The sequence below is a fragment of the Tachypleus tridentatus genome, chromosome 1 (assembly GCF_004210375.1).
Source record: "Tachypleus tridentatus isolate NWPU-2018 chromosome 1, ASM421037v1, whole genome shotgun sequence".
Taxonomy (NCBI): domain Eukaryota; kingdom Metazoa; phylum Arthropoda; class Merostomata; order Xiphosura; family Limulidae; genus Tachypleus; species Tachypleus tridentatus.
In genome coordinates, this window is record NC_134825.1 from 24,529,042 (window position 1) to 24,542,860 (window position 13,819).

General features: G+C 33.6%; 1 protein-coding gene across 1 annotated transcript in view; it reads right to left on the reverse strand.

Moving 5' to 3' along the window:
* Positions 1-13,819, reverse strand: part of LOC143244596 (voltage-gated delayed rectifier potassium channel KCNH8-like) — a 99,570-nt gene that overhangs the window by 21,538 nt on the left and 64,213 nt on the right. The window contains exon 8 of the mRNA XM_076489572.1: positions 8,705-8,887. Within this exon, the coding sequence (XP_076345687.1) occupies positions 8,705-8,887 (183 nt within the window). The remainder of the gene's footprint in view (positions 1-8,704; positions 8,888-13,819) is intronic.

Sequence of the window (13,819 nt, forward strand, 5' to 3'; positions counted from 1 at the left end):
CATTTCATTCATTTCGACATTTTGGGAAATTACACGAAATGTCAAAATGAAACGATTGTTGTTAAAATGAAGCCTTCCTCCCGGTGACATAGCGATATATCTACGGACTTAAAAAGCTAGAAACCGGGTTTCGATACCCGTGGTGGGTAGAGTACAGGTAACCCATTGTATAGCTTTGTGCTTAACAATTGTTGTTTTAACAGGCTGTAGCAACGCAATGATAAAGTGTTACGTTTTCGTGTTTGAGGAATATGGAACACGTTGTTTTATTTATATCAAAATAGGTGCAGCATGACCAGGTGGTTAATACACTCGACTCATAATTTAAAGGTCGGGTCCCTGTGAGACCAAACATGCTCACCCTTTCAGCTGTAGAAGCGTTATATTGTGACTATCAATCCCACTATTCTTTGGTAAAAGAGTAGCCCAAGAGTTGGCGGTGGGTGGTGATGACTAGCTGCCTGTCCTCTAGTCTTACACTGCTAAATTAGGGAAGACTAGCACAGATAGCCCTCGTGTAGCTTTGTGTGAAATTCAAAACAATTTCCCAAAATATAAAATTTGTTTGTTTTTTGAATTTCGCGTAAAGCTACTCGAGGGCTATCTGCGCTAGCCGTCTCTAATTTAGCAGTGTAAGACTAGAGGGAAGGCAGCTAGTCATCACCACCCACCGCCAACTCTTGGGCTACTCCTTTACCATTGAATAGTGGGCTTGACCTCCAGGTTATAATGCCCCTACGGCAGGAAAGGCGAGCATGTTTGATGCAACGGGGATGCGAACCCGCGACTCTCAGATTACGAGTCGCACGCCATAACCCACGTGTCCATGCCGGGCCTAAAGATAAAGTGAATATTAAGATTTAATATACAATAACTATTATATTTAGTACATCAAGTCAATATAACATATTTACCCAAAATCGTATTGTTATTATCATATATTACTCTCAGTTAAGCAAATGTTAATAATATTCCAATTTCAAATAAGTATATGATATATAAAATACAACTTACAAAAATTATCATGTTTCAATGAACATCAATATAACTCATATCAGATTAATTATTTTGTCACATTACCAACAAGAAAAGCATGTTCATTGTACATTTTAGCTTTTAACATACATTTTGCAAGCTTCATAAATATTAATTAAATACAATAATATTCTATCCGTAGGGGAACAGAATCAACCTATTACAGGATAATACCATCATAAAATTATAAACTTTTTGCGCTTTTCTCGATAAATAGCATTACTATGTAATGTTGGTTTCGTTATATATTCGAAATATATAGTCTACCTAATCTGGCATTTAGTATAGTTATTAGATTATATTAAGAGTTTTCTGGTTTGAGTCTATCCTACAATCAGTCGGAATTTAACAGGGATTTCGATACATTAATAGGCCCGGCATGGCCAAGTGTGTTAAGGCGTTCGACTCGTAATCCGAGGGTCACGGGTTCGAATCTCGGTCTCACCAAACAAGTTCGCCCTTTTAGCCGTGGGAGCGCCATAATGTTACGGTCAATCCCACTATTCGTTGGTAAAAGAGTAGCCCAAGAGTTGGCGGTGGGTGGTGATGAATAGCTGTCTTCCCTCTAGTCTTACACTGCTACATTAGGGACGGCTAGCGCAGATAGCCCTCTTGTAGCTTTATGGGAAATTCAAAACAAACTTAACAAACGACACATTAATTAGTTATTAATCAACATTTACAAACCATGTTTTTTTTATAAATATATTTATAAAACTCACATATTTGTCTGCTATTACGGCGTATGGTTTCTTTCTTTGTTAAAACAAGCCTTTTAACTGTCTTCTGCTCTCTCTCTGAAAGAGTGGAGAGTTCCTGGAATGAAGCCTAAATCTCACGCTGTCCAACTACAGGAAATACTGTGGCGCATGAAAAGGATTAACTTGTTTTTCCAGGTTACACACGACTTGAGACACAAACCTTGCTCAGATTATTACTGAGGGCCAAAAAGCATTACCTCGTCGTGAGAGATTAAATACGATAAACAGTGAATCAGAATAGGTTGTTTCCCTTCGAAGTGTTTAAAGCTTTAACGTTTATTTTGCTTATAGTTCATCCTGTTCTTTTTTCTATTGTTAACAAAACGTCATCATTGTACTTACGTCAATACCGAGTGTCGCAAAGCATCAAATGTGGAAAGACATTTTAAGAAATAATAAATCAAATAGATCTATTTGATCTAAATGTATTTTGACTCAACAGAATTTTATTCATGAGGTTTTATATATTTTGAAGGGAACAGAAGACATGTGGATGTATAATATAAACTAAACAGAAAACAGGATTCGTGGCGTTACTAAGTCCATAGTAGCCATATTTGAAATAAGTACATCAGGATATAACCGAGCAATGTACGATAAACAGATACACTTGTAACGATTTCAGTGGTACGTAAAAGTTCAATGACAACCCAATAACCGTGAAACTTTAAAGTACTTTATCTACTGTGAGGTTAACTCTCACTCAACCACTTGGATGCTCTGAGTCGTTTACTTATTAACCCAAAAAATGAGTTAATAAACAAAGTAGAAGTCACAAGTAGAATAACAAAAAATATTAAACTAAAATCAGTGAGAATATTGGTTTTCAAAACTAATCCCTATTTTGGTTTTAAAATTCAAACGTTACAAAAAGGGATTAATAACTGAACTAAATACTTTTGTATAGAGTGATGTCGAGAAAACCCACTTGTAGAGAAATATAGAAAATGTAAAATATTTTCTCAACCCAAACGAGCCGTTTTTGCATATATATTTTGTACAGGGTGTTCTGAAAGTCACTGTGCAGTTTTGTAATCATATGTCTATTCAGTCTATTTCAAGCCAGCAACTGATAGCGGTGTTTAGAAACAAAATAAGAAGGATCCAGGCTTGTATTGATGCCAACAGGGGTCACTTTCAACATTGTTTATAATTGTCATTCATATTTACCTCCTGTATTCTATATTGAAACGTGTCTGTTAATAAATATATAAGTGCGCAGTGACTTTCCGAACATCCTGTATTTTCAGACAGCTAAGCATGCGAATAGTTTCTTGTCATTCCATACTTTTGATAGTCATCAAATTTATTTAAAATAACTCTACACTGTAAGTAAAAGAAAATAGATTCGTATTTTTATACCCATATTGCAATGCATAAAGACACATTAAGTATGCATTTTTACACCACTAAAACTGTGGATTGTGACCCATTATATTCTGAAATTTGCCATATCACTGAGTCACAACGATTTTGTGGATTTCCACCTCTCATCACTAGAACCCCGTAAGGAAAGCCAGCCAATGAAAGCTGTGTGTTGCAGTGATGTATTTCTCTCCGCGAGTTCGAAATGTCCTTTATTCGCTCCAAGTAAGTGTATTTATATAGATATCTAAATTATACACCATGTGCATCATTGAAACATAAATACACGTTCAACAAACGTAATGATATAATTTTTCTTTTCAGAAATCATATCGTTTTCATAACTGTTGTTTTCCTTTCATTTATTTTAACAATCATTCATTAGTCTCTTATACGTAGTCTAATTCTTATAAAATACAAATGCCATCAAATTATTTCAATAATTATAATCACCCAGTCTTTATGAAGTTCTTTTATGCACTTCATGAACCTAAAGTTTGAGTGGACGATACTTTAATCTCTGTTGGAGCGTTAGACACAGACCACGCTTCAAAGCTAGAAAAGCCTGTTCTGTTAAAACTTTCTATAAAACTGTATAAAAATAATGAAACACGATACAGTCCACATTTCAGAGCTAGAAAAGCCTGTTATGTTAAAGCTTTTTCTAAAACAGTGTAAAAAATGTGAAACACGAGCAGATGTTTATTTATAACACACACCCAGACTTCAAGGCGAAAAAACACAATCCATGTAATCTATAAGTTGTAACAAAATATTGATAATAATCCACCTATTCTATAAGTCTGTTTAGATATTAATAGTCTTCCTGTCATTCTCTGAAGATGAAACCCGTACTAGCTTTCCAAGCTTGACCAAACAGAATGTCCAGTTTAATCAAAGAAGCACTCTATAAATGTCAAACAGGAATACTCAGCCATGTAATTCCTGAACCTTGAAATCAGATTTAAATTATTATTATTTCCCTTTTCTCTTAACTAAGTGAAATATTCCTAATAAAATGCATTCCACTTGAATTTAACCCCCTGCTAGTACAGCGGTATGTCTTCGGATTTATAACGCTAAAATTAGGCGTTCGATTCCCCTCGGTGGGCTCAGCAGATAGCCCGATGTGGCTTTACTATTAAAAAAACACAACACCACTTGAATTTTGTTAAGTACTTATAAAATAAATAGACGTTCTTTGAAAATTATCTATCAATATTGAAAATATAGGTAAGTGTAATTTATTAATTTATTATCATTGTAGATTCCATACAAACATCTGTCTATGTGCTCATAACAAAATATAATCTGCCAGTGAACTGGTATTCGTAGGGCTTCGTGGTTTCAATGAAGCCATGTATTTCATTTTAAGTGTACTTCCATCTTAATTAAATAAGTTATCTGTATTGTATTCACTGAGTTCAAACTACTATCTTCTACTAAACGAAATATAATGTTACTCATTTTATAATTTAACTCTTTATTTTTATGTTGTGAGATCTGTTTAATCTCTTCCAATTTTGTCAGTGGAGTCGTGTTTCTCAATTATGTTCCTCTTTAATGTTTAATAGAATAGACTTAATGTCTTCGTTTTCTCATACGATCATTACAGCTTCGCAATTAATTCTTTATACTTCTTAGCAGATTACTACACACATACATTGACTGCATTGTCAAGGTACATAGCTCGTGTTACTGTTTTGTCATCTCTTAGTCTCACGAGATAAGGCTACGCATATAATTATTTGTTTGCTCACTTTGCAATCAGATAATCGATGTCTGAAGGTTCTAAGACAGGATAATTCCACAAATGTTTCTGATCAAATCTTGATTCCAGTTACTCTACATGATTCATTACTACTGATCATTATTAAGGAAATAGTGACATTGGATTCAATGTTTCCAGTAGGATTAGAACACTAACCATATCTCAGTGGAACAGTTAGGATATCCTTCAAAATAATCCTTATTAGACTCATCATAATCAATTTTACAGTTGTCATAGATAATACATTACTGATTGTAAATCTAACCATTTTTACAGTTGTCATAGAAAATAGATTACTGATTTAAATCTAATCACTTTTACAGTTGTCATAGATAATAGATAACTGATTGTAAATCTAGCCAGTTTCACAGTTTTCATACACTCTATTACTCACTGTTTGTTAACAACATTAAGTTATCTACCTCACTTTCAGAGTAAACATAACATATATTTTCATACAGATTACAATTATCACTTTCATTCACCTCATTGTGAACTGAATATTTATTTCCATTGTTATTCTGTGGAATCACAATATTCAATACAACTTTTTACAGTAGAGTTAGGTAGTTAATGTCTTAGGTTTTAAAAAAAAACAGACTATTTAAATTTGTTGCACTCACAACAACGAAACCACTAAGTTTTGATGTTCTCTCTGGTTCTGAATACTTATCTTTATTATTTTATATCAAATCAGAGTGCATATCTTTATTGTCTTCATTGTAATTAGACAGTTATTAAACCTTTCTCATCAAAGGTAAACTAGTTTTGGTACTATGAAGCTCAGTTGTCATTATTTTACTTGTTGAAAGCTAAAATTATGTTAAATTAAGTAACTGAAGTAAGAAGTAAATACTAGTTTGTTGAAGCATGTTCTACTTTATAAAGGGCATTCCACTGTGCAAATAGACAATTGTTAAGGTATTATGACAACACTGAAATGCGTTTATCCGTTCTGCAACAATAATATTCTGTATCTAAGGAAGACGGCGAGGAAACGTCGACAAAATACTGTGTATACATTTGATACTTGTATTAAAATGACGAGAAAACCTTAACAAATCATTGTGTATACATTTGATACTTGTAATAAAATGACGAGAAAACCTTGACAAATCATTGTGTATACATTTGGTACTTGTAATAAAATGACGAGAAAACCTTGACAAAATATTGTGTATACACTTGGTACTTCTAATAAAATGACTAAAAAACCTTGATAAAACGTTGTGTATACATTTGGTACTTGTAATAAAATGACGAGAAAACCTTGACAAATCATTGTGTATACACTTGGTACTTGTAATAAAATGACGAGAAAACCTTGACAAAATATTGTGTATACACTTGGTACTTCTAATAAAATGACTAAAAAACCTTGATAAAACGTTGTGTATACATTTGGTACTTGTAATAAAATGACGAGAAAACCTTGACAAATCATTGTGTATACATTTGATACTTGTAATAAAATGACGAGAAAACCTTGACAAAATATTGTGTATACACTTGGTACTTGTAATAAAATGACGAGAAAACCTTGACAAAATATTGTGTATACACTTGGTACTTCTAATAAAATGACTAAAAAACCTTGATAAAACGTTGTGTATACATTTGGTACTTGTAATAAAATGACGAGAAAACCTTGACAAATCATTGTGTATACATTTGGTACTTGTAATAAAATGACGAGAAAACCTTGACAAAATATTGTGTATACACTTGGTACTTCTAATAAAATGACTAAAAACCTTGATAAAACGTTGTGTATACATTTGGTACTTGTAATAAAATGACGAGAAAACCTTGACAAATCATTGTGTATACATTTGATACTTGTAATAAAATGACGAGAAAACCTTGACAAAATATTGTGTATACACTTGGTACTTCTAATAAAATGACTAAAAAAACCTTGATAAAACGTTGTGTATACATTTGGTACTTGTAATAAAATGACGAGAAAACCTTGACAAAATATTGTGTATACACTTGGTACTTCTAATAAAATGACTAAAAAACCTTGATAAAACGTTGTGTATACATTTGGTACTTGTAATAAAATGACAAGAAAACCTTGACAAATCATTGTGTATACATTTGATACTTGTAATAAAATGACGAGAAAACCTTGACAAATCATTGTGTATACACTTGGTACTTCTAATAAAATGACTAAAAAACCTTGATAAAACGTTGTGTATACATTCTATATACACTTGGTACTTGTAGTAAAATGACTAAAAAACCTTGACAAATACACTTGGTACTTGTAATAAAATGACGAGAAAACCTTGATAAAACATTCTGTATACACTTGGTACTTGTAATAAAATGACGAGAAAACCTTGATAAAACCTTGTGTATACATTTGGTTCTTGTAATAAAATTTATTTCTTTACTCATTGAAACTATCTCCAAACTTAATTAACTATAAACGAAAGTAAAGTAAAACATTACTCACAAAACACATGGAAAAAGGTAAACACAGCATACCTGTACATATATTAACACCAGTGCACATCCAATAGCAAAATCACGTGTAAGTTTCAAACTACATTATCTAGCCACCTAAAGGAAGATTTATTATGATGTTCTGTTGCACTGTATGCTTCTCCCAAACGACATTAAGGGACCAATGAAACAAATGAAAACCAATTTTTCATCCTTGGCTGTGTCACTCTAATTAGGTTGGTCCCAAAGATAAATGACTTCTGGCACAAGTGACTGTTTTGTGAGAGGGTCTATAGTGTTCACTTTGTTATAGTACTAATTGAATTTGATGTTCAACATATGATAGAAGTAACCTCGCTTTCGTTTATTTGTAGTTAAGCACAAAGCTATGCAATGGATTATCTGTGCTGTGCCCATCAGGGGTGTCAAAATCCGGTTTCTTACTGCAGGGCCACTGTAAGGCTTCTTTATAAGTTACCTTTCATTTTCGAAACCTTGTAATAATGAGCTGGAAGACTTAGACGTTATGTCATAACTTATCTGAAATACTTGTATTAAAAATTTGATAATTTTGAAATTAAACATTTCTCAGATTTACTTTGTTTTTAAATCTTCAGCATTACACCTTGATAATTTAAGTCTAAATAATGAACATTATTTGTAACGAAAGATCATTTTCTGGAGCTAACCCTGATGGACAAATCAGTTTATCAGTGTTAAACCTGCACTTTTTTGTGTACAATAACATCACCTATTAAAGCCTTTGTTTTTAGAAGTTATACGTGTATAGTACGCCATATACATTTAGTCATATAATGCCCAATGGCCTTTGGAGCTTTCTCTTTTGGGAATGAATTGGGGGAGTTAATATATCAGAAGATTACATTGACGTTGAATGTGTTGCTATGGGTTTCCTTACTGAGATTTATTAATACAAAACTCAAGTGATAACAGTTATAAAATCTGGTAATTTATGGACTCAAGTTATGAATATATTGCATTTATTCTATGTGTACTCAAAGTAATCGTGCAATATTGTTGTGAAATAAAAATAAAAACCCCGACTGTAAGAGTTCGTTTGATGTGAATTTCAACAATAATTTATTGGGATCGTTTAAAAATATATCGTATTGTTGACGAAGACATTTCTTTGGAAATTTTATCCACAGTAAAAAAAAAAGCATTCATCCTTTTAAAATCCAAAGTTGAGATTGTACTTATTTAAAAATATTTAACCATGTTTCTGAATTCACTTGAATCACAAACGATAACGTTATGCTAATGATTCTAAAGGAAGCAGGATTTGTCTACTTACCACCTATAAGCATGGTAAGTATGGAAAACACTTTCTCTGCGTTTGTGTTGGCAGACACATTACCAAATCCTACACTAGTGAGACTACTCGTGGTGAAATATAGGGCTGTGATGTAGGCAGAAGCCGTATCTGTATAGTTAACATAGTCGTTCCCAAGCTTATTCGATAACTGATGTAGCCATCCTGTGAAAGAACCATAAATTACTTATTAAAATTTGATTAAAATCAACGAATAATTTTTTTTTCACGTTACTAGAGAGTTAACAAACTTTTATCACTAGAGCTTTTGCTAAATAAATATGCAAGTAGGGTTTGACAAGAAAGGTATATTGATTAGTTATAAACTTCACGTTTTTGTGTATTAGTTCAACCACGTAACGGCCGTATGAGTAACACCATATTTTCGACACGTCAGAAAAGTTATATTGTGTTGAAACGTTTATATTAGTTTTAGACAAAAACGAAAAGAACAACAATGACATCAAAAGTTTCCTTTAAAACTCAAGACCCTGAAAACTAATACATATAGTGTGAAAACATCATTATTTATCAACTTGTATTTATTTAACGGAGTTTCTAATAAATGTGGTTCTCTACACCTTAAGGTTTGGTAATACACTGCCCTTCTATAAAATAATACTACTGATAATACTTGTAGCTCAGACAGCAACGCAGTATTTTTAGTGAATATGTAATAAGGACTACATATAGTGGAACGAACGTGTAACAGCAATGTCATGAGACGTTCATTTTTGGAAGAAAGTATCAAACTTTATTTACAAAGGTTTTAAAATATGCTAATTCAGAAACAACTTCTCAGAGTAAGACATCCTGTTTAAAATTGAATATAATGCAAGTTCGAATTGGCCAGAGTATAACAGTAGGTTTGGAAACTTTAATGAGCTTCAAACACTCTTGAAAGGAGCCCCTCCCCCAAACCTCAGAGGTACAGCGGTATGTGTGCGGACTTACAACGCTAGAAGTCGGGTTTCGATACCCGTCGTGGGCAGAGCACAAATAGCCCATTGTGTTGCTTTGCACTTAATTCCAAACGAATGAAAAAACAATTTCTGTTGAAATAATAAGAGAAAATATTTTGGCTTTCTTCAGTATAGAAACCGTTACATCATCTGCTTTTCTTTCCACAGGTAATTGCAATCCATTTAAGTTTCTACAACTACCATAAAGGTTCAAATCCAGACTATTTTGATGTATTTAATTTAAATAAGTCTTTGGCACCAGTCATCATTACACAAATATTTATACCATGTTTTATTGAAATATGACCCAATACACCCACTTTGCTCAATATAATTTATATTATTAAAAATATATACATAAGCTTACTATTTAAAAACCTACTTCAAAAGAATAAGCAATAAGGAGTCAAGTGACACACGGTCGGCCCGGCATGGCCAAGCGTGTTGAGGCGTTCGACTCGTAATCCGAGGGTCGCAGGTTCGAATCTCGGTCGCACCAAACGGGCTCGCCCTCCCAGCCGTGGGGTTGTTATAATATGACGGTCAATCCCACTATTCGTAGGTAAAAGAGTAGCCCAAGAGTTGGCGGTGGGTGGTGATGACTAGCGGTCTTTCCTCTAGTCTTACACTACTAAATTAGGGAAGGCTAGCGCAGATAGCCCTCGAGTAGCTTTGCGCGAAATTAAAACAAAAAACAAAAAAGACACATGGTTATGTGATAAAGAATCAAGTTTAATCGCTCTTTTCGTATTTAGAATTCAAATAAGGATTACTTGAGGAATAACGCTGTATAAATTACCAGGACGTTTAAGATAAATTTTCAGGTACACTTGATTTAAATGTATACGCTTTTCCTTCGCAATTTAAAGTGTATTTTTCCGTCAAGTGCATGGTTAATTAACATTGTAATAAATACTAATTTAAAATTATGTAACCGAGAAGAGCGTGTTTGTCATTTTAAAACACTTTTGTTGAAATACAGTTGGCTGTATTTTCAGAAGGGAAATTAATTTTAAGCCTTTCACTATAGACGAAAAGAAAAAACACAAGTAGCTTCAGCTAAGATGTCATAAGAACATAATTAACACAATTAAGTTATTCTGTCTAGAGGTGATAAAATCTGAAATACAAACTTTCTGTTTGTCACTTTTATCTATTATTTGTCACATAAGTTTTGAAAATATTTTACTTGAATTTCGCGCAAAGCTACACGAGTGACTACGGCGACTAATGAAACTTTGTCATCATTAATAGAAAGTTCTAGCAATCAAACTTTTCTGAAACTAACATATATTTCGTCTACTGATTGTTTTTGTTTTTGAATTTCGCGCAAAGCTACTCGAGGGCTATCTGCGCTAGCCGTCCCTAATTTAACAGTGTAAGGGTAAAAAAAAAGCAGCTAGTCATCACCACCCACCGCCAACTCTTGGCCGACCCTTTTACCAACGAATAGTGGGATTTACCATCATATTATATCGCCTCCATGGCTGAAAGGGCGAACATGTTTGGTGCGACCGGGATTCGATCCGCGACTCTCAGATTGCAAGTGCCTTGTCCACCTGACTATTCCAGGCTCAACATTTTACTAAAAATATATTAATGTATATTAATAAGTGCTAATGTTAATGATTGCGACCGATGTTATATGTTCAATAGAGACTAAATATCTTGGACAGCAAGATGGATGGACAGCAATGTAATTTATATACGGTAAATTAATATCCTTTACAAGCTAATTACATGAAAGTACATAATTTTCCATCTCAATGCTGACCAAACTTTATCAAATATAGAAATCATTGAGTAGTTATCTGTTGTTTTTGTAAGCATATATTTTGTCGATTATCTGAACCAACTCATTCAAATATAATAACATGCTTATTGTACCTTACGTAATACTCTGATGAATGTGTGAACTTTTCTGCGAATTTTCAGCAGTAGTTTCCAACATGTACAGACGTAAACTGTTTAGTAGTTGTTGGTAAATGACACATACAATGGCACCAGATGTTGATAAATGCCACAAGAAAAATAGTTAAAAATAACAACACTGTAAGAAGTATATAGTTATATTAAATACGGGTAGAAATGTGACTTGCATGTTATCTCATTCAAAATTATACTAGATATTTCACTCTAAACTGAAGGCTGGTTAACTCTTTATAACTATACTTTTTAATAAGTCAGGAAACCATGAAATCACTATCTAAATTCAAAGAAATTTCTCAAATTTGCATAAAAACATCAGAACTAAATGTACTTAAAACAGGAAGAAGAATTTCAATTGGAGTAATATACTGACACTCCATCCACGAGGATCATGGTAAGGTATTATTCAAAACCTATTGTCTGAAAATTTGTTAACCAAACGTTTAAAACCAGCACACTTAAAATCATTTTATACGAAATTTACTAACAATATTAACATTTTCCTCGCGTTTCGTCTGCACCGTAAGTCATAAAATGTTTTTATACCGAAAAGACAAGTACACTCCACGTATTATGTTATGGATTCCCGTCACACCAAACATGCTCGTTCTTTCAGCCGTGGGGGTGTTATAATGTTCGGTCAATCCCACTATTCGTTGGTAAAAAGTAGCTCAAGAGTTGGCGGTAGGTGGTGATGACTAACTGCTTTCCCTCCAGTCTAAATTAGGGACGGCTAGGGCAGATAACTATCGTGTAGCTTGGCATGAAATTGAAAACAAAACAAACAAATACGTTATGGAATTGCATTTTATTCGCCTGTGTAGTAACATTGTATTACCAAAGTAATCTTTGTCAGTTGGAACGCAGTGCAGCGAGTGTATGTAATTACGAATGACTCTTTCATTAATGCGTTCCACCCCAAACACTACTGTTGTTTTTTTTTAGTTTCATTCTAAACATCCGTTTCTGAGTGCATCTACCAGTTACTGATATGCAGTGACAAAATGCTTATTTTAACGTTGTGTGAGATTATAGAAAATGAAATGTGACAGATATGATTAAACTTTTAACCTCTTTTTAACGTTACGTATTCGATAAATGCTTTTGTGAATACAGAAGTAGTTAATTCTGAATAGTTCAGGAACAAAGTATATCCGATTTATTTGTTTTTCCTGGGGCATACTTCGTATTTTTTACGGTGCTTCAACGATCCAGGCATCCATGATTTGGACTGTATTACAGACCTTAATATAAATGTCATTCCATATTGAGCTGTCCCCCGTTAGTACAATGGTAAGTCTATGGATTTGCAACGCTAACGTGAAGAATTCGACTCCCCTTCGTGGACTCAGCAGATAGTCCCATGTAGCTTTGCTATAGGGTAGCACAAACAAACCGGAATGAGCTAAAACTTTATTTTTTTGCGTATTTAGGTTAAACTAAAATTGCATGCAAACTTTCACGAGATAATTCGCAGATTTAGTGACACTATAGTAAGTTTTTGGCTTCCATAGTACATACAATAGTAAACCTAGTCTGTTTGGTGGATTTCCACCATGGAAGATATACGTGTAGTGATGTATTGTTGACCTACCTGCTTGGCCTCTTGGCTAAAATAAAGTTGTTTGTTGTGTTCTTGGCTATTTGTTTCAATTCTTGTTCTCTGTTCTCAGAGTGGATACAAAGGCCTTGACGTTAACATCAGTGGAATAATTCTCATCACTTTGATCAGTGCCACTCTACAGCTTTCAGTGCAGCACGATTACAGTAATGTTGGACAAAGCGTACTGTGAGTTCTAGCTTAAACCCAGAATTCAATCAACAAAAGCGCCATCTAGCTGTTTCAAAAGCTTGTTCTTCAATCTTTAATCTCTCTTTCACTTCTTTGAATGTCATCAACTAACATAGCAGTGTAAGTACAACTTTTCTCTAAATACATTTCTCTGGCAGAGATTGTTGCACATCGTTGACATATGAGAATAGTTTTGTATTATTACAGTTCTCACAAATGTCGTTTCCAATCACGTTCGTATGACCATTTAGATCTGCTGGGAGTACTAGGCTATATTGAATCCTTAGTACAGTCATGCAAGACAAAAGTAATCCAATGTTGTTATCTGAAGCTCTGAAACTTGGTACCTTCTGTCAAGCTTCTTCATTTGGAGAGTTTGATGTTCCTGTGGATTCAATACCGAAGAACTGTTGA